General features: G+C 37.3%; 1 protein-coding gene across 1 annotated transcript in view; it reads left to right on the top strand.

The window, feature by feature from the left end:
• SPON1 (spondin 1) overlaps positions 1–23123 on the top strand; it is a 188882-nt gene that overhangs the window by 150746 nt on the left and 15013 nt on the right. The window contains exon 7 of the mRNA XM_018076121.2: positions 7477–7541. Coding sequence (XP_017931610.1) covers positions 7477–7541 — 65 coding nt within the window. The remainder of the gene's footprint in view (positions 1–7476; positions 7542–23123) is intronic.

The following is a 23123-nucleotide window of genomic DNA, read 5'->3' as shown; positions in this document are numbered from 1 at the left end:
CAACATGCAATCAAGAACTGGATTCCCGAGGGAGATCCTTTTCCTAAAGATTCTGCTCGGCCATGGAAAAGGACAGCTCAGATACTCAGAGCATACCTAGGGCTCATTAACACACACTGCTGAGCTTTATACTGTGCAGAAATGAATTATTGCTTTATTGGGAACACGCCGGATTATGTAACTGCAACTTAATGCAAATAAAATAACGCACACGATTTTCAGGGTTGCCATTAGCAACAGCTCTGTTATTAATTTCAGCCTACATTCACCTCCTGAAACAAACACTTCATTGAAAGAAAACCCCGTGGGACAGGTAGTGCAGAAGGTTGTTCATGCAAAGTGAATCAGTGCTTTTCAGTTATATACTAAGAGTAACATACTTCTTTTTACATCCCATCCTAGTAATTATTAACAAAATCAGGAGTTCCTATGATTCCTTTTAAAAGCTTTTTTTTTTTTAAGTATGCATTTTCAGCTATAATATGTACAATCCCCATCCTGAAATGGTGAAGCTTTAACACATATTTTCATATTTTCTGGAAAAGATGGACAGTATCCACATTTGGGAAAAATTCTCAGCCTGGTTGTCTAAGAGAGGGAATTTTCTTTGTAGAAGTGAATACAAAATTTCTAAGTGTCCAATTCAGGAAAGCTTTCCTGTACAGCCCATCAGTTAAGCTGGGACTCTCTGAAGTGCTGGTTTACTTGCTGTCCTTAAGCAGGGATATTTTCAGACGGAAACAGTTCAGGACTGAATTTAAATGCTCAGCTTTCCTTACATTTTTATTCAGTTGCACCCCAGCAGTATTTCTTTATCCATCTCAAGCCCAAAATTGTGTTTTTTTATTGACTGGCCACTATTAAAAGCCTGGAAATTCCCCCAGATTTTCATGTTTGATGAACTGAAAAGCACAGATTTTATATTCTCTGAAATGTCATTACCTATTTTTGGAAGAAAATAAATAAGACTGTTTAATTAAAGAAATGGCTATTTGTACAGGGAAATATTGAATTTGTACATACTGTGGACAAATAATGAATTCTATTCATGCATGTTTATATATCTTATAACATGGGTGGTTTTCTCAGCTGCCACAAAATTGCTGTCATAAACATAGAGAAGCCAAAGTAAAATGGGCAAACACAATCCTGGTATAATTCCACAGACTGAAATGCATTTTTGCTGTTGTTTATGATAACTCCAAATCTGAGCTACTGTCTTTAGCATAATCTGCCTAAATCTAAGTCAATCATAGATTTAAAGAGAATGTAGTTGTTGTCATACGGTAAAAATAAGTCTTTGTCTTTAATTATGGGCTTTTTTTTTTCCCTCTCAAATGAAGCAATTTCTGACTAAAAGCTTAACCTTTTCAAAAATGCGCTTTCTTTATGAACCAGGAAAAAACAGCTTTTGCACGTGCTTTCATTAAGAAATCTCTTCATGTTGAACTGCATCTCAGTCTTAGGACAACTTCAGCAGCCTTCTTGGCTACACCTGCTGAAAAAAAGATGTATTGACATCTCATGATAGCGGCCTTGAAAATAAGTCTTGGTAATGAGCATGATAATAGCTACGGGAAACTTATGCCATGCTCCACATAAACAAGAAGTCCTCAGAAACCTGGGCAGACTCAAAGCAGGTTAACTGATATTGGAGTTAATCAAACATTCACAGTTACTATAAAGCAAATGTGTATATTTACATGAAGTTGAACTCCAGAGCAAGTAAAGTTACAACTGCTTTTATCACAGAAATATTTTATTATCACAGAAAAGACAGCTACTTCCTTTCTCTTTTAAAGTTTTTACAAATCTCAGCGATGTGCCCACATCAGTGTCCCTTTTTCATTCAAATACATCTGTAAAACTAAAGTGGGCAAGATGTCTACAGATTTTATCAACCTGGAGAAAACATGTTGTATTTCAAGTAACACATCACAGAAGTCTATAATGTGTTGAGCATTATTTAGCCATGTATTTTGTATTAGATAATACTTTAAAGATAAGACTGGTTTTTATTTTTCTATTAACCTAGAAAGAAAGTGTGCATTTGTACTGGAGTTAAATAGTGCCTTTTTATCTGGTCTTATAATGTACCTTCTGACATATTTATTGCTGCAGTGAACTTCTTCATAAGTGAATATCATGCAACTCAGCTTCTACTGAAAGCTGTGCTACTGTATGATAACAATCCTATGACATTAAAGAAGGTACAGCTTACTCATAACTTAAGCAGAATTTAAGTACTTGTACTTAAAATTACAGTCCCTTCCATCTCTACCTGGTAACATCTTTCTAACATTAAGTGGTTATTAGATGAAAATCATAGTCCAGAGTTCAGATATCCCTTTGCTCAACAGCAGGGACAGTTTTAGGACAGCTGGAAATACAAACCTCTTGACAGAAATTTGCACCTATATCAAGGTATAAACAGTAGTTTGAGCATTATAGCAAACACTGTCACCATTCCTAGTTTGGAAGAAAGTTGTCTGCTTTCAAAAGGGACCTTCCCGTGGCCAGTCCCAAGCAGGTACATCCTTTTAGCAGTGAGTGAGGAACCTAAGCCCGAGAGGAACAGCTGTACCAACCTCTTGTCTGTGGTGCTGAGTCTTCAGGTGTCCTTGTAGACTACCTGGCTACTCAGAGCGTGCAAACAGGTGTTTGTGTTCTCTTAAATGTTTCCTCCTGACACCTCTCTGTGGTAAGACCACTAACTATACAGCATATGTAGCAACAAGGAGCCAGAATTTGAGGTTTTGAAGACTTCTGTTAGCCTGAAACTATTTTCACAAACTGAAGGAGTCTTAGGGATACTTGAGGAAAATACTTTTTTTCCTCACCTTGAAGTGATTTCTGTGTGTCTGCCCACAGTGGAGTTGGAATAAGGTCTATTTCTACTAATCATAGAAGACTGATCAGATTTTAAGAGCACCCCACTATCCCTCCAAAGCACTGTATCATTCTAATTTTTATAGCATTTTGTTCCCCACAGAAGACATACTGTGCATTATACTTCTTCATTCTCACTTTATCTCTTTCTCCTTCAATAATAAATTATTTTTGAGGGAAAGGATGATCCTGCAGGAGAGATGCTATCTTAGAATTCAGATATGTAGGTTTGTTTCCAGAAGACATCCAATTCATCATCTGTGAATTGAAGATAATGTTGCTTTTTCTATTTTCCAAGAAACTTGTCAAAATGAGTCCGCTGCGGACAGAAAGGCATTCAGACAGTATGAGGAGTGTTGTGGAAGGAATTAAGTGTTCTCTGCTCTAAAACAATGGAATGAATGCCAAGCAGCAGCAGTATGAAATGAGGGAAATTAAGCTCTGGCCCAAACCAGGTGTTTTTCATTCCCACGGTTCATTGGATCTGGCTGTGATTTGGATGTCAGATAACAACACACTGTCATTTATTTAGCTGAACCGAATCACTTCATTATTACGAGGTGCTAAGTGATCTGCACAGTGATATTTTCTAATGTTATTTGGCACACATGAAATAAAAACAGGAGTAAAACTTGTAAAAATAACTTCTGGTATAGAAAAGATACTGATCGTGTGATTTACCAAAAAAGCAGCTGGAGCACATGGAATAGTTTACATGGCTTTCCAGATCCTACTAATATCACTTTTCATTCTAAAAGTATTCAGATGATACTTAAAACTTTTACTGAAAGCTTTCATTACTTTTTAATGGATATTACCCTTTAAACTTGTTGTTTTAAATCCCCTTGGTTGAGAAAGACTTCAAATCAAATTCTATCTTTAATGATGCCTTTTTGAGCTATGTCCCACTTTTCATTTGAAGCTGAGGAAATGTTTTTAATCTTTTGTAGGTGCACAGTTGAACAATCTAACTTAGCAGTGGTTTTATACCACTACTAATTGCCATTTAATTACTTTATTCTGCATGAGCATTCATTTGTACATTGCAGGAAACAATGGATGTAAAGTAAATGATTCATTTTTTTTAGAATGACATTCTCAAACTTTTAAAATCATGCTATTAGGACTTTTTGGCTAAAAGTTCATAGGGAACTTTCATAGGGAACTTTCATAGGGAACAGCTATTGAATCAGCCACCCACCCCCAGCTTGAACACCGATGTAGAAAGTGGATCTGGAGAAAAGGATGGTTGTTTGATATTTTTGCATGTTTTAACTTAGGCCAAAATCCAAATTATACTGAAGTCAATCTACCATGATGACTCCAGAGATATACTTTATTTCTATATGGCTCTGTAGCTGCTGACAGACAGTTTCCTTCCTCTTTTCCCCCCCACTTTTATTGTTGGAAGAGGTGCATATCAGACTTGACCTAAAGGATTTTCATCAGCTCCAAGAAAGAGCATTGGTGCCCTTCCCTTTATCTTGTTGTGATGTGACATTTTGACACTCTGTCAATTAGTGAACAATCTTAGTTTTCTTTTTCAAAATGTAACACTTTCATTACTTGTGAATCATTGTTTCCAAGACAACTTGCAACATACCACAGTGAAACCTCCTCGTTCTCTTTCCCATATTTTGACGTGAATTTGAGAGTTTGTTTACTTCAAAAATCAAAACAAAACATGGGGAATACGAAGAGAAGAGAAAAATAGGTTTAAATGTAGGACAGCAAGCACTAAGAAAACATTAATAAAATTAATAAAAAGTATGTGGTGTATTATGCCTCTACTATAAAGTCTGTGCATTTGGGTTATTCAAGGAAGTTGGGTTACATCAACTAGTTACATATTATTCATTTTTGGGTTTCTCTTCAGGCAGTGTGGAAGTCAGCTGGAGAGTCTGGAGGCAGAGGAAGGTCACTGCTTTCTGGGGGGACTCCCCGAGCCTGATCCCTGCTGGAGGTGGGGGAGATGCAGGCTGGTGACAACACATGTGGCAATTGGACCTGGGATCCCCAGGCTGATGCCAAGCCTGGCAGCCAGACCTCACATGGCAACAGCCTTGCAGACCCAAAGATGAATTGGCTGTGTTGTTTTCCAGGATTTCATCTTCTTGATGTAAAGACTTGTCCAAGGAAAACTCGTTACTGTACAAAGTATGTACTCGTGTATCTGTCTGTCTGCCAGTGCATGTAAATATACACTGGCACTGATAGCAGTGTAGGAGTTACATTTAAAAAAAAATAAAAATATTGCAAATCTGCATGATAGAGACAACTGCATAATTAGAATATCAGTCTGGAATAGTAATGATTTAATTCAAGTTGTATCTTAATTCTACATAACTGTCAAGAAGCTCTAGGTACAAAAGAAAGTGTTTTTTTCATTCCAGGCTCAACGGAACACTGGATTCTGCATTTTTACATTTTTGTTCAGGAAGTATTCATGAATTCCATACTTGCATCTGAATTTTCACCTTCCTTAAAATTCAGGGATGTCTGAATGCACCACGCTTTGTTCCTTATTTCCTTCCCTCTGCACTTACTGCTAATCTATTAGTCATTGTTCATCTACTCCTGGTATGCATTTTTAATTTGAATAGCACGTGTTGAAATGCTTTCAGACATGAGTGGTTTGGATGCTAGTGACATAATTACTGCCTTTTATTAGATAAGCAGTGTGTTACGTTAATAAACATAATCATCTATGCTCATAACAGACTTTTGTTGCGATGTAAAATACACAGTTAATGATTTTGAATGCAAATGTGTTCTCAAGGCAAGTAAATGAAGATATGCCCAGCTGGAAAGTTTGAGGATGTTGAAACAAGGAAAATTAAAAATTAAGGCAAATTCTATCATCAGAGAAAAAGAAGTAATGTCTTCTAACTTCAGACTTCTAACTTCATTCATTGAATGAGTTTCTTTTTAAATCACTTTGAGCGCAAAACCGTCTCTTCTATTTTTGAAGGCAGGGATGGAAAGGTTACTATAGATGAACCTGTATGTGATGCATCCTTCCTGCACGGATCTCATCTCTGTTTGGTTCCACCCAGCCCAGCAGGCAGGCTGGGAGAGAGGGTTGTGCTGATGGCTCAGCCTTCAGCGGCTCCCCAGGGCCTGCCTGCCCCGGTGGATCTGCCTGCTGGCACAGCCCTCCTGCCTGCTGTTTGATTGCTCCCTCTCAACACAAAACTCTCTTTATTCCAACTGTATCACTAGTATGGGAGTTTGACAAAGTATTTTTATACTTACTTGCCTTTGTAGAGTTGGACTTTCAGCTCTCTTAGCTCAGCACACTTCCTGTGGTCTAGGCTATGGCCAAGCATCTGTATATATACATAAATGATTTCCAAGAAATGTCTTATCCATTCACTCAGCTTAAGGGAGAGGTCACATATTTATTCCTAAAACTGAAAACCTTGTGTGTCACAGAGAGGGCCCATCAGTGCTGTAATGCCCTTGCTTTGGTAAAAAGAGAGAGTCTGAAAATAGTGACAGTGGTAGAAACAACCAGTGAAATTTGTCTCCTTTGAAGAGGGGTGTGTATGGACTAGAACTAGTCTGGGATGTCAAGACTGTTGCTATCAAGCAAGAAATGGCACTGTTATCACTAAACTGAAAGGTCAGCTCTGTTGGAAGTGCCAATTACTTGTAATGTATGAAGTGGGTTTCTTGGTCTAATTGGGAAATATTTTAAAAAGACAGTAGAAATCATGTGAGTGAGTTGTGAACTTAGTGTTCCTCCAGGCGAATTACTGGGATGGATTCCTAGGGGAGATGGGGAAAATGCTTCTGAAAAAGTGTGACAGATGTCTTTTGGGCATCAGAGCCTTGTTAACAGTCTCCTGCCTTTGTCCTGGGTTTACTGCACCAATATAAAGTTTAAAACTGCTGAAGTGGGAATTCAAACAGACTTCAGGAAATAATCTTCGTGCAGTGCTTTGCCACACTGTGAGCTTTCAGAGATGGCTGCTGTACTTCACCCTATAATTTTCACGTGCATAAATGGAGAGCAAAGACAAAATGCTATCAATGGAGGAGTTTGCCACACATCCACCGTGGACTCTTTACATCCTTAAATGTATACTAATAAATAATATATCATACATACTCACAGTGTTTGATTGCCTAGAGGAGCTGCCTCTAACTTTTGTCTGTACATCTGTGATGTGTTGAGCAATTTTTCTGTCCTTGCTTTTTTTTTTTTTTTTAACCTGATGAATTCCTGGTGAAAGCTTTCCCTTGGCTCATGATGCAAAAATAACATTGTCTGCAAACTACTGCTGGTGTTTTAAGGTCACTCCAGGTCCTGCAGAAGGTAAAGAAACTGTGCCCAAGGTCTGACTGCCTTTGCTTGCTGCTCTTGCCTCCTGCATTCATAGAGGCTCCTTGGTGGATCCTGTGAAGCTGAGGACACAGGATGCCCAGATAACAAAAAGGACAAAGCATAGTCAGAATCAAGAGGGATTTGGTTTGGTTGTTGGGGTTTTTTTGGTTGTTTTGTTTGTTTTTTTTTTCTGTAGGACACATCACTCTCATTGTAAAATTGTCCCAATCACTTTCTTGTTTTGCCTCTTTTAACAGAGCGATGAGGTTTTAACCGTCATCAAAGCCAAAGCGCAGTGGCCAGCCTGGCAACCTCTGAATGTGTAAGTAAGTGGGGAATTGTGTGCCTCAATAGCCTTGTGTTGAGTGCGGGCTAAAGGGCCACTCTAATTGTCTCACATAACCATTCACTCTGGTAAAGAAATAATCTAAAAATATGTTGATAAATGAAGGGGGGGGGGGGGTTTGTTGGTTTGGTTGGTTTGGGGGTTTTTTGGTCTTTTTTTTGTTGTTGTTTTTTGATTTCTTTTGGGGGGGTATGGAGAGTTTTTTGCTTTTAGTTTGGTTTTTTTTTGTTTGTTTGTTTGTTTTCCCAGCAACTGCTTCTCTCTTTCCTTTCTCTTTAGCATGTCTTCGTTTTTTACATGCTTTGGTTCACTCACTGTTGCAGCAGGATTATCCTGTGGAGTTTGTGCCTTCTACAAATAAGTGGTGATGTTTATTCTATGCTTGCTCAAATATACGTCATACTATTGTAGGAGCAGTATTTTTTAGCATCCTGCCTCAAAGAATTTGACAATGCTTTGTATCAATACAGCAAATCCTCATCCACCAGCTCTCAGTCTAAAGGACCAATTCTTCAAAATTACCTGTCTGAAACATTCCATGGCAGTAGCATCATGATCCTGATGGTACTGTAACCATCACTTGGTTGCTTCACCGAGACAGCAAACTGACTTCCCAGGGTCCTCTCTCTGGCACTCAGCAGAAAAGAGGACAAAACTCTTCTTTCTGGATATTCTTGAGTTTACTGGTGGCCTTTTGAGGGAGGTGGGGGAGGTGTCAGGGCAGGGTGATGTTTCTCAAATAACTTATCTGTACTTGGCCCAAAGTTGATACTATCCAAGCCCAAATGAGCCAGTCTTACAAGAATTGACTAAAGATGAGAGCTCAGTAGAAGGGGTCACCCAATTAGCTGACAGTCAAATTAAGTCCTTTGAGAAGCAGGTCAATACTGCAAGATTGTACAGACCAGGTAGTCCTGTTTCCTCTGTAAAAAGTATAAGGGAAGCAGTGAAATGCTGTGCCTGGCTTTGTCATCTGTATCTCAGAAAGTATGTGAAAATTTGGAGGGTAATCAGAAAAAAACTGCAAGAGAGTTCAGTTTTCAGAAAACATTCCCTACCCTAAGGGGCTTAGAAACTCTTAAGCAGCTTAGGACTTAAGCTATTCACTTTATCACCTCCCTCTCTGGAAAAAAAAAAAATAAAAAAAAAAGAGGTTAGGAGGTGAGCACAGCTTAAACAGTGAAAAGATTTCTGATAGCTGATCCCTCTTTAATCTAGGGGAAAAAAAAAAAAACAAGGCCAAAGTACGAAATCCCTCGTAGCATGGAATCTAAGGAAATTTGTGACAAGGAAATTCTAACTAAAGGTATGGGAAAAGACTTTACCACTGTGACTAACCTCCAGAGCAGCTTACCTGAGCATGAGATGGATTTTCCATCACTTGAATATATTTTAACCCTGAGACAGAGTTGTAGGCTCCGCATAGGAATCGCAGGTTAGGCTTTTTTTGACAGGTGTAATGTAAGTGGTCAGTTGAGGTGACAGTAATGGCAACCTCTCTTTATTGTCTTATCCCACTGAAATTTTCAGGGTTTAGATTTGCTGGTGTTTGCCTTGTAGTGACTATGGGTAGCATTTTTTTCCTTTGCTGCCTTCTTCCTATTCACTCAAAACTAACACTTTTTTTTTTTTTTTAAATGAAAACTTTTGTCCACTTCTCTGTTCTGCTCTGGTGACTTCTCAGACTGAAACAAGCCAGGTATTTTTTCATTCCAATTTCAGTTACTTTTATAAAGCAACATTTATATGTGATGGTTTTGCATTAAAGTGAGCAATACTACTAGGAACTGACTGCTGTGGGTGCATGGAATGATTTGACATTGACGGGAGAGCAGGTTTGTAGTTTTTTACAGCAGATGAAAAGAGGATCTCCTGCTTACATCACAAAAATCAAAGCTAATTAAAGTATGTTTCCCCTATGATCATAATGCTGAATTTAATATGGCTCTGAGAAACTTCACAAAAAAGTTGTGTGAACAACTTCAGATACTTTCTAAGGGATATTCTTTACAGACATACCTGCAAATGCTTTTGCAACATCCTTCAGATGTTTTTCCAGTCAATTCTTGCCTTTTCTATATGACAGTTCTTACCTTTCAGTAACATCAAAAAATCTTTATATTTGTGCTTTCAAATGCTCCTCAAGGGTTCCTCTAACCCTTCACTTTACAGGTGGTGTTTGATTTTTGGCTTTTTATACAAATTTTTAATCATATATTGCCATGATGTCCTACTTTTTAATTCCATTTAAAAATATGGTCTAAGCACACAAGAAGAGAAAACTTTCAATATCCATTAACTGGTGTTAATTTCTCATTTGCCATAATGGATGCTCCTTCTTGGAATTTAGATTAGATCTGTGCAAGTATTGGATAATGACTCCTTAGGATAAACATTTGGTCTATTATTATGCATAGCACAACCATCTTCCTAATCAAGGATTGACTAAAAGTCATGAATATTCTTCTTTAGCATAATCATTGGTTATGTATCTAATGTATAATATGGTATGATAATGGTGCCAAAGTGGTGTTACAATGTGTCATAATAAGCACAACATAGAAACCTTCCTGAATGTATTTCACAACAATTATAAAATGCATATCACTAATTTATTTATGGAGGTCCAAATCGTCAAAAATTGTCAAATTCAGTCTGTTCTCACTTCAAAGTTTGCCACCCAATTCCATGTAATGAATGTTATTGCCAACCCTGTCCGAGTTAGATTACCAAGTTAGTTATGGCGATTACACTTAAAATCAGAGGGAGAAGAGGAACAATTGCCACCAAAGCTTGTGGGAGGGCTGTAAGGGCATTAATCTAATTGCTGCTGTTGTGGAGAAGGTAGGATGAGGCACCATGGACACCAGGCTGCCTCCCTGGTGAGTATTGTATCGGAGAATAACACCCCAGAGACAGCGGGGCTGGAGGGCAGGGACACACAGAGGTGGTGACAAACACTGTAATGGAGGGCAGACTTATGGGCTCAGTATTTGCTCATTGGAGGCAGCAGCTCAGTCAGGCCCATCCTCTCAGGGAAAACTCAAGAGAAATAAGATGAAAGCACACCCTGAGGCTCGGCACAGCCCCAGGTACCAGCCCCACTGCCCGCTCAGAGGAATTGCCAGCCAGGACGGGCACTGTGCCTCCCCCTGGGGCTGCTAACTCCTCTCCATCTTTCCAAAACAGCCAGGGAGATGCAGCACCTCCTGTCCCTTGGGCTGCCAGCTCCTCTCCATCTTTCCAAAACAGCCAGGGAGATGCAGCACCTCCTGTCCCTCGGGTTGCCAGCTCCTCTTCGTCTTTCCAGAACAGCCAGGGAAATGCAGCACCTTCTCTCCTTACAGAGGCAAAACAAGAAGCTAATTCTTGCCCACATCTTGAGTAGTTGGTTGTGAACCCTTGTGTTTCCACTCTGGTCACCTGTAATAACATGACAGAGGATGATCTTGCCTGGGCACCTCTCACAGATTCATCATGGACTTAAATGGCTTTTCTTCTCCCCGGTCAATGCTGATCGATAAGGTTGTGACTCCTGAGGCCACTCACACCTCATTTAGTAAATTTTCAAGCCCTTGTATGGAGGGTATGAAGTGTGTTAGTGTGTGTTTCTAAATCTCACCATGTCAAAAGTCTTTGGTTCATGACACCAGAGATAAGTAGAGAAATATAATTGGGAGCTTTTCTTCTGCTGATGGAGAAGAAGTGCAGATCCAATGGGCACAAACTGCCCCACCAGGGAGAGTTCTTTAGCTTCAGATATGAGTCAGATAAAAGAAATTACAGTAGGGGACAAAACAATTTGCCAGCCCTAAGCAGGGAAGGAAACAATGACAGTGAGTAATTTTCTGAAGTGCTTTCTGTTAGTTACAATTAAGGTTAATACACTTCAGCATATTGTCATCCCCCAGTACGATTATTGGTGTAGAAACTATATCCTGCCGTGTTTCTCTGTCTGCTTTTTATCATTCCTCTCCTCAGTCCCTATATGTGCTCTTTGTCACTGTTTTCCATTATTATTATTCTTCCTATCACTCATCTTCATTATCCTTCATTCAGTTTCTTATCCAGGGCTCCAGTATGCAGAAAACTCTCCTGAGTTCTCACAGGAAGAGAAAGATTTGGGTGATCTTTGTGAACCAGTTTTATGGTCGCCCAGCTGAGGGACAATATTGGTAGCATGAGAAGGGCGAGTGCCAGACAAAGTAATAAAACATTCTGTTGTTGTTTATATTTGTATTACCAAGTTGTGTGTCTGAAATTCTGACTTTAAAGTACTCTCAGGGAATGCATTCTTCCTTGAGCACGCTGGTATCAGTATGCAGCATGCTGTCAAATCAAAGCAGTTTTTCTTATCTCACTTGTATAAACAAGAGCACACCTCATTGCTCCCTTCCTCACAGCCATGTTTCAGGCAGAATCAAATTTTATTTTCATACTCAGCTGCAAATCATTGGCCCTTGGCAGTATGGAGGATAAAATACATCAAAACCAGATAATGCCACTGCTATGCAAATCTGCATATCTGGCACCTGTAAAATAATCAAGCCATGACAGAAGAATTTGGGATAAGGGAGGCAAGACAAGTTAGTATACATCAAATTATCCAGGAGCTAATACCTTTTTAAAATTTTCCTTGAATTCACCTTTTTTTTAATTATTTTTTTTTCATTTTTAGCTGTATTCATTATTCCTTTTATTTTAAATACAGACATCTCACTTTGTGGCACAAAGGGAGAAATATTGAATCACAATTCTTGTGTTTAATCACTATTTGTTGTTCCTGTAAAGCAGGGAAGAAGCATCCCCATGCACACCATGGAATACAGACCTCCATGGGCATGTATAGCATAACACTGATAAATACAAACATGGATCAGATACAGATGGAGATCGTTTTCCAGTGTCATGTATCCCATTATTAACTGCTCAGAACTTATAAATTATTAAATACCAGTAGAGATAGTGTGAGTTTTCCAGTATTTTTTTGTGTTTATTCTGTCTTTTCCTGGTACATAAAAAGGTGATATTCATTTTGGAAAAAAAACCAAAAAACAAACAAAGTAGCTTTAACTTTTTGTTAAACCTTTCATATTCTAAAAAAATGGCAAGACCTCACTTCTCTGCACAAAGAAGATGCCTATTTCCTATTTCTATCCTGCCAGAGTTTCAGTCTACAGTCCTAGCTAGAAGAACAAATATGTTTGGATAGGGGTTTCCAGCAGTATGACTGTAATTATTACTAAGCGCATAATGTCTTTTTTATTTACTAATTTTTTTGTTTTGTTTAATAATTTTAAACTTAGTGGGTCAAACTGTAGACAAAATATTTCAATTTTATCTAGGTAAATGGCATGGTGAGAGTATTCAACATTAAAAGTTTAGGTTTTTGAAATATTCTGAAGAGTTTTAATGCAAAAACCCTACTGCTTTATAACCTTGTTACCACCTCAGTCCATTCCTAGTCACAACCAGTGTACATTGAAGAGAAAGCCATTTTTCTTTATTGTAATTCTGAACTATTTGAAGTTTGGAAAACTATCCTTTCCTTCCTTATTGTCTCTCCTGTGGTCCATTTCATCTCCCTGTATTGTTTGTGTGAACAGTCATGGTCCTGTGGTTTTACTCTTTTTCTCACCCGTTTAAGCAGCTCTTTTCCATTTATTGGGAGATTACCTGAAAAAAACCCAGTAAGCACTCGAATGTGAAGTTTAGCAGAAAAGGAGGCCTATTCCTTTATAATTCAGATGGACAGAAGTATTTAGTCCAAAGTTTATAAGTTGGTATGGTTATCTCATTATCTCCTAAAATTATCCCGTCAACTTCTTTCCATTTCAAGTCTTGCATATCTTTTCTCTGACTAGAAAGATATTAGGGCTGTTTTTCCTGGCTTGCAAGGAGGATATCAGAAAACATCCCCATATTTCCAAGTAAGGTTTTTTTAGGATTGAGATAGATAATGTGACTAAAGTGGGCAACAAAGCGTACTCTTCCAGAAATCAGTCATGGAGTGTTCTGTGGAGAGGTGACGGGGAACGCAAAACTGTTCTGATCCAAAGTAAGTTTGAGTTGACAGATCATACTAGCTGGAGGGAAAAATGCTGACCTACTTTGTTACATTTTCCTTCCTTTATTCTTGAATGAAAGCTCTTTCAATCTTCCAGAATTCTTCTGTCACAATTTGGGCAAAAGAATGTTTGTTATATGTTTTGGTCCTGCAGTGAATTTGCTGCGATCAATAAGTTTTCATTACAGCATTTGGGAATTGAAAGCCAAGCCCCATCTGCGCCTTCAGTGTTTGTTTGTTTCTTGTTTTACTTTTATTTTACTTATATTTTTAACTTTTGCATTTTGGGGTGGTTGTTTTTGGTTTTTTTTTCACTTTACTGTAATTTGCTGCTATTTTTGTGCCCACAGAACTCCTCTTCCTTAAAGTGGCCACCACATTAGATCAGTGAGCAATTACTTAGATGCTGTTAGATGGAGAAAGTCCAAAGTGAGAAATAGAACTCTTCACTGTCTTCTGAAATGTGATAAAATAACTCCTTCTCCTTATCTTATTCTTCACTGTTAAACATCTCAATTTATTGTGTCTGATGCTCTGCTCTTTACAACTCACACAGCCTTGATGTGATGTTGTCTCACTGATAAATATCCCTGTGCAAAACTACCCAAGATTATGTATACAGTTGCATACTTAAAAGAAGTCTTCAGTGGCGAAAAGAGCTTTAATAAGAATTTGTGCCTATGTTGATATTATTGATACTGTTACCTAATCAGTTCCATCAGATGGCAGAGAGCTAAACAAACACGTTTTCCGTGTAAACGTGATTTGTCACAGAACCTCTTTGTTGACCTCCCATGTTGCAACTTTTGTGAGCTTCGGATAGAGGCTAATTTACAGAAGAACATCGGAAGGCACTTAGCACCATTTGCTGTAAACACCTAATTCAAAAACTATCATTTCCTGAAGTGTTTACACACTTAAATAGCTATTAGTAACATTACTAAATGCATAAAAATACGACCAACTTTCAGTGTTCCCAAAGCTCACTATATTTTCATGGGGGGAGGGGACCTCTGTTAGGCAACAGACTGCAACTAAACCCTATCAACTTCCATAATTTAGTTGTTGCCCTGCCTGTTTTATCAGTAAGGGCCTGATCTTCAAGTATAACTTTTTAAGTCAGCCACACATCCATATAAGCAGCAAAATAAAGGTTATCACCCCATGGACTTGAACTGTCTGGGTTTGATTCTCCTTTCCCTTGGTAACACCCACCTCTGAACGTAAAACTCAAGCCAGCCACCACTGTCACACAGCACATCCTTGTAGCTCAAGCTTTGCTAGTTTGCATGAATAATTGAATATTTATCAGCCATAGAAAGACAGCAATCACTAGGATTTTCCCCTTAAGAAGACAGAAGTTTTCTGGAGGAGATTAATTTCTATAATGTTTGGCAAACAGCAAGTTAACAACCCCCTTTGTAAGATGGGAAGGGGGTATGTGTGCAATGAGTACAAATCAGCTGCATGATCTCATTAATTAGCAATCAGTCTGTCCCTGTTTCGTGCACTCATGAAATGACAGTCGATGGCCTTTTCAGTTCCCTGGCTGCCTGGGAGGAGAGACTGTTCCTGGAGATCAAAAATATTTTGTTCTCTTTCCAGATGTTTAACTTTTTTTTTTTTTTCTTTAAACACCCTTCACATTGCTTAAAATAGAGTGAGCGAATTAGGTAATTTGGAAAAGAAAACACTTGAATTTGTCTTCCTTTTTTGACTGTTGTTTACTAAATTCAGCTTCAAAACCCCAAAGTTTCTGTTCGACCAAAGATGCACTTTTTAAGTAGCCTACAATTTACTTATATCTAGTTGAAATTGATTTTCTATTACTTGCTTAATTTCTCTGTGCTGGAAATAAGACAAAATTACAACATTTGCATAATAAATGGAGTAGTTCTATAGAATTAAAGTTTCAAGTAGACATTTCTTTTGGTGTTGTCCCATAAAAAATAAATATGTTATTTGAAGAATCATTTTCTGAAAATCTACTAGAAGTAATCTTTTTTTTTTTCAGGATTTTTGTAATTAATCTGTATACCTGTCTTTCTGCAGGATTTGAAAAATTAATTTACCTATTCGTCTATATGAATGATCTATTTCTTCCTAAACTGCATATGCAAATAAAATGTACACGCACACGAGCCACAACTAAAGCTGGCATTTTTCTGTTAATAAGATTACATTAAAAAATATTTATAGGCTATATTAAAAATCAGGTAGGTACCTTGTTGTGTTACCTACGTTTGGAGTGTCTCATTACCTTGCTGGCTCAGTAGGAACACACCAACACACCAAACCCAAACAGAAATCCTCCTTCTGTTTCCCTCTGGAGGCAGATGTTTGCTGTGTCTCACTCAGGATCCCAATGGCAGTGCCAAATGCTGTTCTCTACTAAATTTTAATCAGCATTGAGAGGTGAATATTCAAATCAATGCACCTTTCAGCTTTGATAACAGAGATAAAAAATAATTAAATACCCAGAGCTCCGAAGACTAGAGACCTGACAATGTCTGTACATTAATTCTGTGAGTTAGCCCTCCTGGAGCATTTTGTTGAGGGCTGATAGAATTATTCACAAGCACCACACCAAATTCCTCATAGCTTGCAAACTAAAATTCACTGAAAAATACTTACTAATTTTCTTCAATCATTCCACTTCCTATTCATCCACTTGAAATATTTGATATGAAATGAAATTGTACCATAATTTCTTTTTAAATATTATGAAGTCACAAACATTCAGTTTTGCATGATGTCTAGGTGAGTAAATTCTGAGATTGGATGCTCATTTTCAGTTGATGTAACTCTTGTGCCATTAAGAGTGCTGAAATTGTTTCCTGGCTTGCCATGCAATAAATAAATAGCTACCCATAAGTAGCTGATATTGGTATGAGAATGTAATTTATAAAAATTTACATTATAAATGAGTAAAGTATTCAGTTGCTCAATTAATCGAGCCCTGAGACCCTAAAAAAAAAAAAACCAAACAAACACATTTGAACACACATACTTGTGTTCGGGTTTAAATGGCATTCAGAAGGGCAAAATACAGAGTGGACTGCAATTAACCAACTCTAATGGGCATTGTATAAATTTTATTTGTTATTTTCTCCAAAGTGGTAAGAAAAGCTCATATCATAGCCCTTTAATCATCTGTGCACTGCATATCATGAATATTTGGTTATACAAATTGCTTACAAACACTGTTCCACCTAATGATTCGAAAAATAAATCATGCATGTATATTTTTTTCCTTGTGTGACTAAGCATCAGCAGGAGGTTATATAGAAATAAGGAAGCTTATTATTTATTTCTACTTCTTATATTCCTTATAATGCTCATTTCTCTTGCATACTCGTTAGACATTTTCTCCTAATTGAGTGCTGCATTCATCCATCTTCCAGTTCCTCTGTACTTTAAAATAGTAAAGTTTGTGCATTTTCTTACCTTTCAGGTTGATATATCCTTCCATAGCTGATTTAACCCTTTGAACACCTTATGACTTGCCTGTGGTTGAATTACCTTGAATTTTCTTTTAATAAAGAAAAGTGAGTGGAGTTAACTCTTGCTGTAAAAGCGGCAGCCTCTCTCCATACAGAAAAGTGGACAGAATGAACAGTTCAAAAAGAATAACTGATTTTAAACTGAACTTTAATGTAACTACAATACTAAGATAGTGCCCAACTGCCTGAATTTGCCTGAAGCAAATTTTAATGGCCATTGTAGGGATTCTTGGGGGCAAAAATTGCTTATGTTGTTAACTGCAGCTCATAGCTTGCAGTAGCAACAGATCTCTGACCACAGTAGTGTGACCATTCCTTGGCTAGCACGTGGTTGGGAAGCCAGCCATAAAACCCAAACTAGTCATTGCCACTGCAACAGCAGCTTTGCTGTGCCTGAAGGACACTGCATTCACAATAACATCTTTTCTAATCAATGGCAGCTGCACCCAGGAAAATCAAACTTCCAGCAAAGAAATAATTGAATTTGTACAAGCCCATCTCATTGATAACAAGTCGTCATGAACAGCTGAAAATAAAAGGATATAAAATTGCTGGCAGCTAAAGCATGAAGAATTGAAACAAGGAATAGGCTGATGAACTGCCTGAGTTACAAATTCATTCTCAGTGACTTGCTGTTGTAATGAAGTGGGATGAGTGAAATGTGGTTATATTTGACATCTCACTGGATTTATGCTATGCAAAAAGAAAATACTATTTTTTTTCTTAAGAATTATGATGTGCTTTTCTCTTGACAGATGAGTTGATTTAAATTTTGAGATGCTTGAAAGTATTCTTTAAATTCCCTGAGTGACTCTCTCCAATTACATCCATGCTTTTATAAGAATAAAAGTTGTAATGTTGTATTGTATGGCCCACATTTTCCCTTAAATAGGAGCTCTGGGAATATTTTAAAAAGATTTTGTGTGAGGTATGTCTTGTCTAAACTTAAACCTCTGCTTTAGTTCTATGGTGAAAGCATTACAATCTCTATAGTGTATGTATTTATAACCTGAGCAGTGTCCATAATGAACAGCTACCTAAGCCATCTGCATCTGTAAGAAATACACTGCAGCAGGAGCAGCTCTGGAGTGTGAAACAGTGCTCAGGAAGTGACAAATTTTGGGGATGGGACATTGCTTTGGGCAGCCACCACTCAGGTCACATGGAATGTGGCTGCCTGCTGGCAGCAGGAGAGCAGAGGAAAAGCTCCAGGGGTAGATTAGTCAGAAAGAAATCAGGTCTGCACTCCAAGATTGCTCCGGGATATGAACCAGAGCACAAAGGGAAATTCACCTCAGAAGTGCATCTCACCTAAAACACCCAGAGATACTTGTCCCTCTGTGCTCATAGAGGATGCTGTGCACTGTCACTGCACCTTGCAATTCATTGCTGGCACAGAATAGTAGAAAGTGATTTCAGGATTGCCTGAACAGAGAGAAATAGCATGTTCAATCATGTTCTCGTCTGAGTGAATTTGACCAATGGACTCATTTATCTAACAAGTGCAAAATGTGGGAAATGCTACATATCACTTATAGCTCACCTTGTAGGATACTGATTACAATACCTTGTTTTCAACTGGTTTAATTTCTCTGCGTGCTGAGTATGAAAATTTCAATTTTTCATGCCAAGTTAGAGGAAAATACAATGGTTTACTTATGTTTGGAGTGTCATAATAGCTGCTTATTGATTAAGGTCTTGTATTGCCATCCTTTGGAAAAATGACTTGACGATCAATGAGTTGAAGAACTCACCCACATCTGACCAAGTTGAATGAATGTACAGAGATCTCAGTATTCCTGTGATGGCTTGGTAACATCTGGTAGCTCGTTATTTCTTCAGGAACTGACCTTATCAGAGATGCCATGTAAAGCATAAATGGATGAGCAATAATTTTGCAGAAGCCTTAGTGGCAGCCAGCAAAACGCAGTGAGAACAAAATCAGAATGCAGAGTTCAGACTGGTGGGGGAAACATTTTTGGATTGAAGCTTTTTGGAACGAAAAACCATTTTTAATAGTTAAAAAAGTGAGCTGTTTTGGTGAAACTGCGGGAAGAAGTGGAGAAAAGCAGCACAGATGAATTGGCATTTGCATGCTATACTCATGGATGGCAGTATTACTCTTGCAAGATATAATCAGGACCTGAATTTATATAACACACCGACATGTAAATGTGAAATGCTCGTTCTTAAGGGGTTCAGCAATATGTGTTATTTTTCTTACATTAATTACAAGTAAAAAATTATCTTGAAGTCCTAAAACTATGAAATGTTCAAATCCAAACTGATTTTCTTAGAAATTAACATCCTTATAATAAAAGCGTTCTCAGGAAATATAGCAAAGGCAAAAAGAAGCCAGTTCTCAGAGGAAAAATACATTACCTGTAGGAGAAAGGAAAGTACTTTGATTAAAGTAAATATCTTGTTCAGATTTATGGACTCAATTTTTTGGATGAGATCTCTTGTCACAGCTGTGTGGAAAAAATACTTTCTTGTAGACTGTTATGTGAACATGATGAAAATGCTTTGTAAAAAACTCAGGTTTCATGGTCAACTGCTCACAAGGGAACAGGAGTGTAATTTTTAATAAATAATATTTCTGGGGCTAGGCTTTCAAAAGACCTAGTTAGTCACAAGCTGTGGAAGTAACAATTAATTCTTGCAGAACTTTCTAGTACCTACTACTACTGCACAGAGATACACCAATAAAAAATGAAAATACAATGTTCTAGTAGCTCTGTGCTTTTTAAGTGTAATCTTTTATGAGCATGGATGTGCTATTTTAGCCTTATAGTTAAAAGTTATATTAAGTTGTTTGGTGACATGCATCCCAGGAATGGAAAATGATGATAGCCTGCAAAGATTTCTGTTGTTTTCCCCCACCCCCAAATATGGTGTTCTACAAAGCAACTATTTTGATTCTTGTATGGCAACATTTTATTTCAATAGTGCCACTACAGCATGTGTCTTTACTTTTTTTTTTTTATCCTAAAATGGATAAAAAATCCAATATCTGTCAGTCTAGATGTACATGAAGTTTCCTTCCACAAAATGACAGCATAGTACTAGAAAACATTTTCAAAGTTTGGAGATTTTGTGTACAAAATGACAGGAATGAGAAGAGACCAGACAGAGTCTCTTGTTTCTATGGCAACACGATGGTGTGTCTAGCTCAGCTATTTCCTCCTTTTATGATTTTATAGATAGCGGGGATTCATCCAGTGAAGCTTAATATTGTCAAAAATAGAATTCTAACCCCCAGTCTAATCAGAAATAGCAATGCATAAAGGACAATCCAATACACGAAAACAAAACAGAGGGAAAAAGTTGGCTGTGACTTCTGAGAACGTGAAGAAAAATGCATAAATTTCTCTAAAGCTGTGAAATAATTCTGAGGGCTCCAGCTCTTCACTTGGCTAATGGTTAAACTGTATTTTTTGTCAGAAAATTTCCCGTGGTATAGCCTTCCTTCCTGCTGTGTATCATTCCTCCACATTGCTGATGTCCTGTCTTATGGACCCTAATCTGTCAGGTGATCCCCACCTGTGTGACTTTGGAAGGTTCACAGATGTGTCAGTAAGCTCCTGACAGCTGGATGCAGGAGGAATTTATGTTGAATTTATGTTTATCTGTCAGCAGAGCTAATCAAAACAGTTCTGTTGAAAGGCTTTGACTTCAAGATGGAAGTGTTCATGTAAGACTTTAGTAAATTTATTGTTTCACATTGAAAACATAAAGTTTATCTAGTTTTCTTAGGGTTTTTTTTAAAATATAAGTTCTAAATTTCATCCAAGAAGTAGAGATATTTGTTTCACCAAAACAAAATTTCTACTTGGAGTAAATCTCAGACAAAATACATTTTTTAAAAATCCATATAGAATAGTAGACATTTTTACAAGTTTTTGTTATTCATCTGTATTTGAGATTGGATGTGATTGAGCTCAAAATGCATGTATATATCTGGATAATAATAAGATAAAAGCTTTAATCATATGAATTATAATTTTATTAATATTTATTAATATTTCAGGAACAAAACAAGAATGAAAAAACCTAACAACATGTGCTTCCCTCACAACATGGTTATTTCACTCTAGTTTTATGTCTCTACAGAGCTCCATTTAAATGAGAAGATAACAGTCTCCTATTTTTTCACAGACAACAGAACAAAATACTGTTGAGTTGCATATTAGCAGCTCAAGGCTGCAAACTTCTACCTCTCTGAGTGTGCATTCACATGCTGTTGTAAAGCACCATGTTACCTGAGTACCATTTATCGTTATATACATTTACTAAGTGTTGACTAAAAAAAGCCCTAATCACAAAACTGTATTATTCTTATAAAAAAAGGATTGTCTTAAGTGTTATGTGTATTATTGAGACCCAGGGAAACTTCATTGTCTGACAGATGGTCTGACACCCACGTTAAGACATTCATAATTCAATCTCAAAAAAAAAAACAACACCTAAGCAAGAACATATGTGTTTGTCGGAAAAGAAAAAAAAAAAATCATGGATCATTTTTTGTCAGAGCAAGCACATATGGCAGTTCCATTTTCTGTCACCATTTACTTTTCCACCTAAAATTCAAATGTCACTAGGCAAGGAAAAAGTTGGATATAAAAACACAGAAAAGATTTAACTGAGAATAATCACTACAAGGACTTTATACTAACTGTTCATGGAAGTTAATGGCCATCCAGTTAAATCAAACTTACCCATCCCATTCTGTCGTTGCTTTTGTGTTCTGTACATGTTCCTCCCATTGGTAGTTACTGTTTTATGATTATTTCCCAACCATCTGTTGTCTTTCCTTGAGCCAAAATAATTTCCCTTTATAATTTCCTGAGTAATCAAGTAAGCATTATTTTCATGCAATTATATGTCTACTTACTAATCCTGACTCCTCATTCTTGTGTAAATACTCACCAAGTAACTGGAACAATTTGCCATTTAAATTTCTAGTGAATAGAAATCTGTTTGCGAAATTTCAGATTTCCTATTGCACTTTTATTAATGCAATGATAATTAATCATTTTCTCTAATTCACATCTGTAGATACCAAAAGGTATGTGCATGTTAGATATATAGAGATGCTGAAAGAACTGGAATGTGCATTGTATTAATTGAAGTGTTGGACATCAGAGATTACACTGGGACTGGGGAAGCATAAAATGCAATTCCAGTTTTACGACATTTGCAAATTAAATGGTTTTGAAAAGCAAGACAATACTATGTTAAACTTTTTGAAAGGATTTTGAAAGAGTATCTACAATTTTTAGATATTCCAGTGAGTAGCGTCATGGTATTTTTTGTTAAAAGGAGATATTTGTGGCAATCTAATATTCACAATAAATTAAATTGATAGGAAGTCAGAGTTCATTGCTAACACAGTCTCATAAATAAATCTATGATGTTTATCTGATATTGTTAATGGGAGAGGAAAGGATCAGGCTGTGATGGTTCTTATGCTGGGTTGAAGAACTGGTCTGTCTCAGGACAAACAGTGCATGGCGTGCAGATCAGCCAGGTTGAAAAAGGAGATAGATAAACAGCAACCATGTTCTTACAACATCCCGTAGGATTTCCTGTGTAAATAGGTTGGTAATTACTTTGGGCAGACAATTTGTAGCCCCAAAACTCCAGGGAAGCAAAGCAGACAGGTTTCCTGAATCTGTCCAGTGATTCCTGACACATGGTTTGACTGTGAATGCTCAGTAAGTGATCTAAGAAATGACACTAAGTTATTCTAAGCAGGAGTAAATGTTGCCAGCACCATGTGGGATAACCACACCTAAGTGGTTTGTGACAACCTGCAAAGAACACACAAAAATAAGCAGTTTCAGAAACTGCAACCCTAACTTGAGATATCTGAGATTTATTTATTTTTTGTGTAGATAGCCTGTTCACATTTGTTAATCATATAAAAACAGTATACCCATTGATGAATGAAGGGATTAAATAAAATAGCTGGTATTTTAATGAATA

Source organism: Manacus vitellinus, unplaced genomic scaffold (assembly GCF_001715985.3).
Source record: "Manacus vitellinus isolate BGI_N305 unplaced genomic scaffold, ASM171598v3 scaffold_30_pilon, whole genome shotgun sequence".
NCBI lineage: Eukaryota > Metazoa > Chordata > Aves > Passeriformes > Pipridae > Manacus > Manacus vitellinus.
Note: the sequence above shows the minus strand (reverse complement) of the source record. Positions and strands in the feature narration are given on the sequence as shown.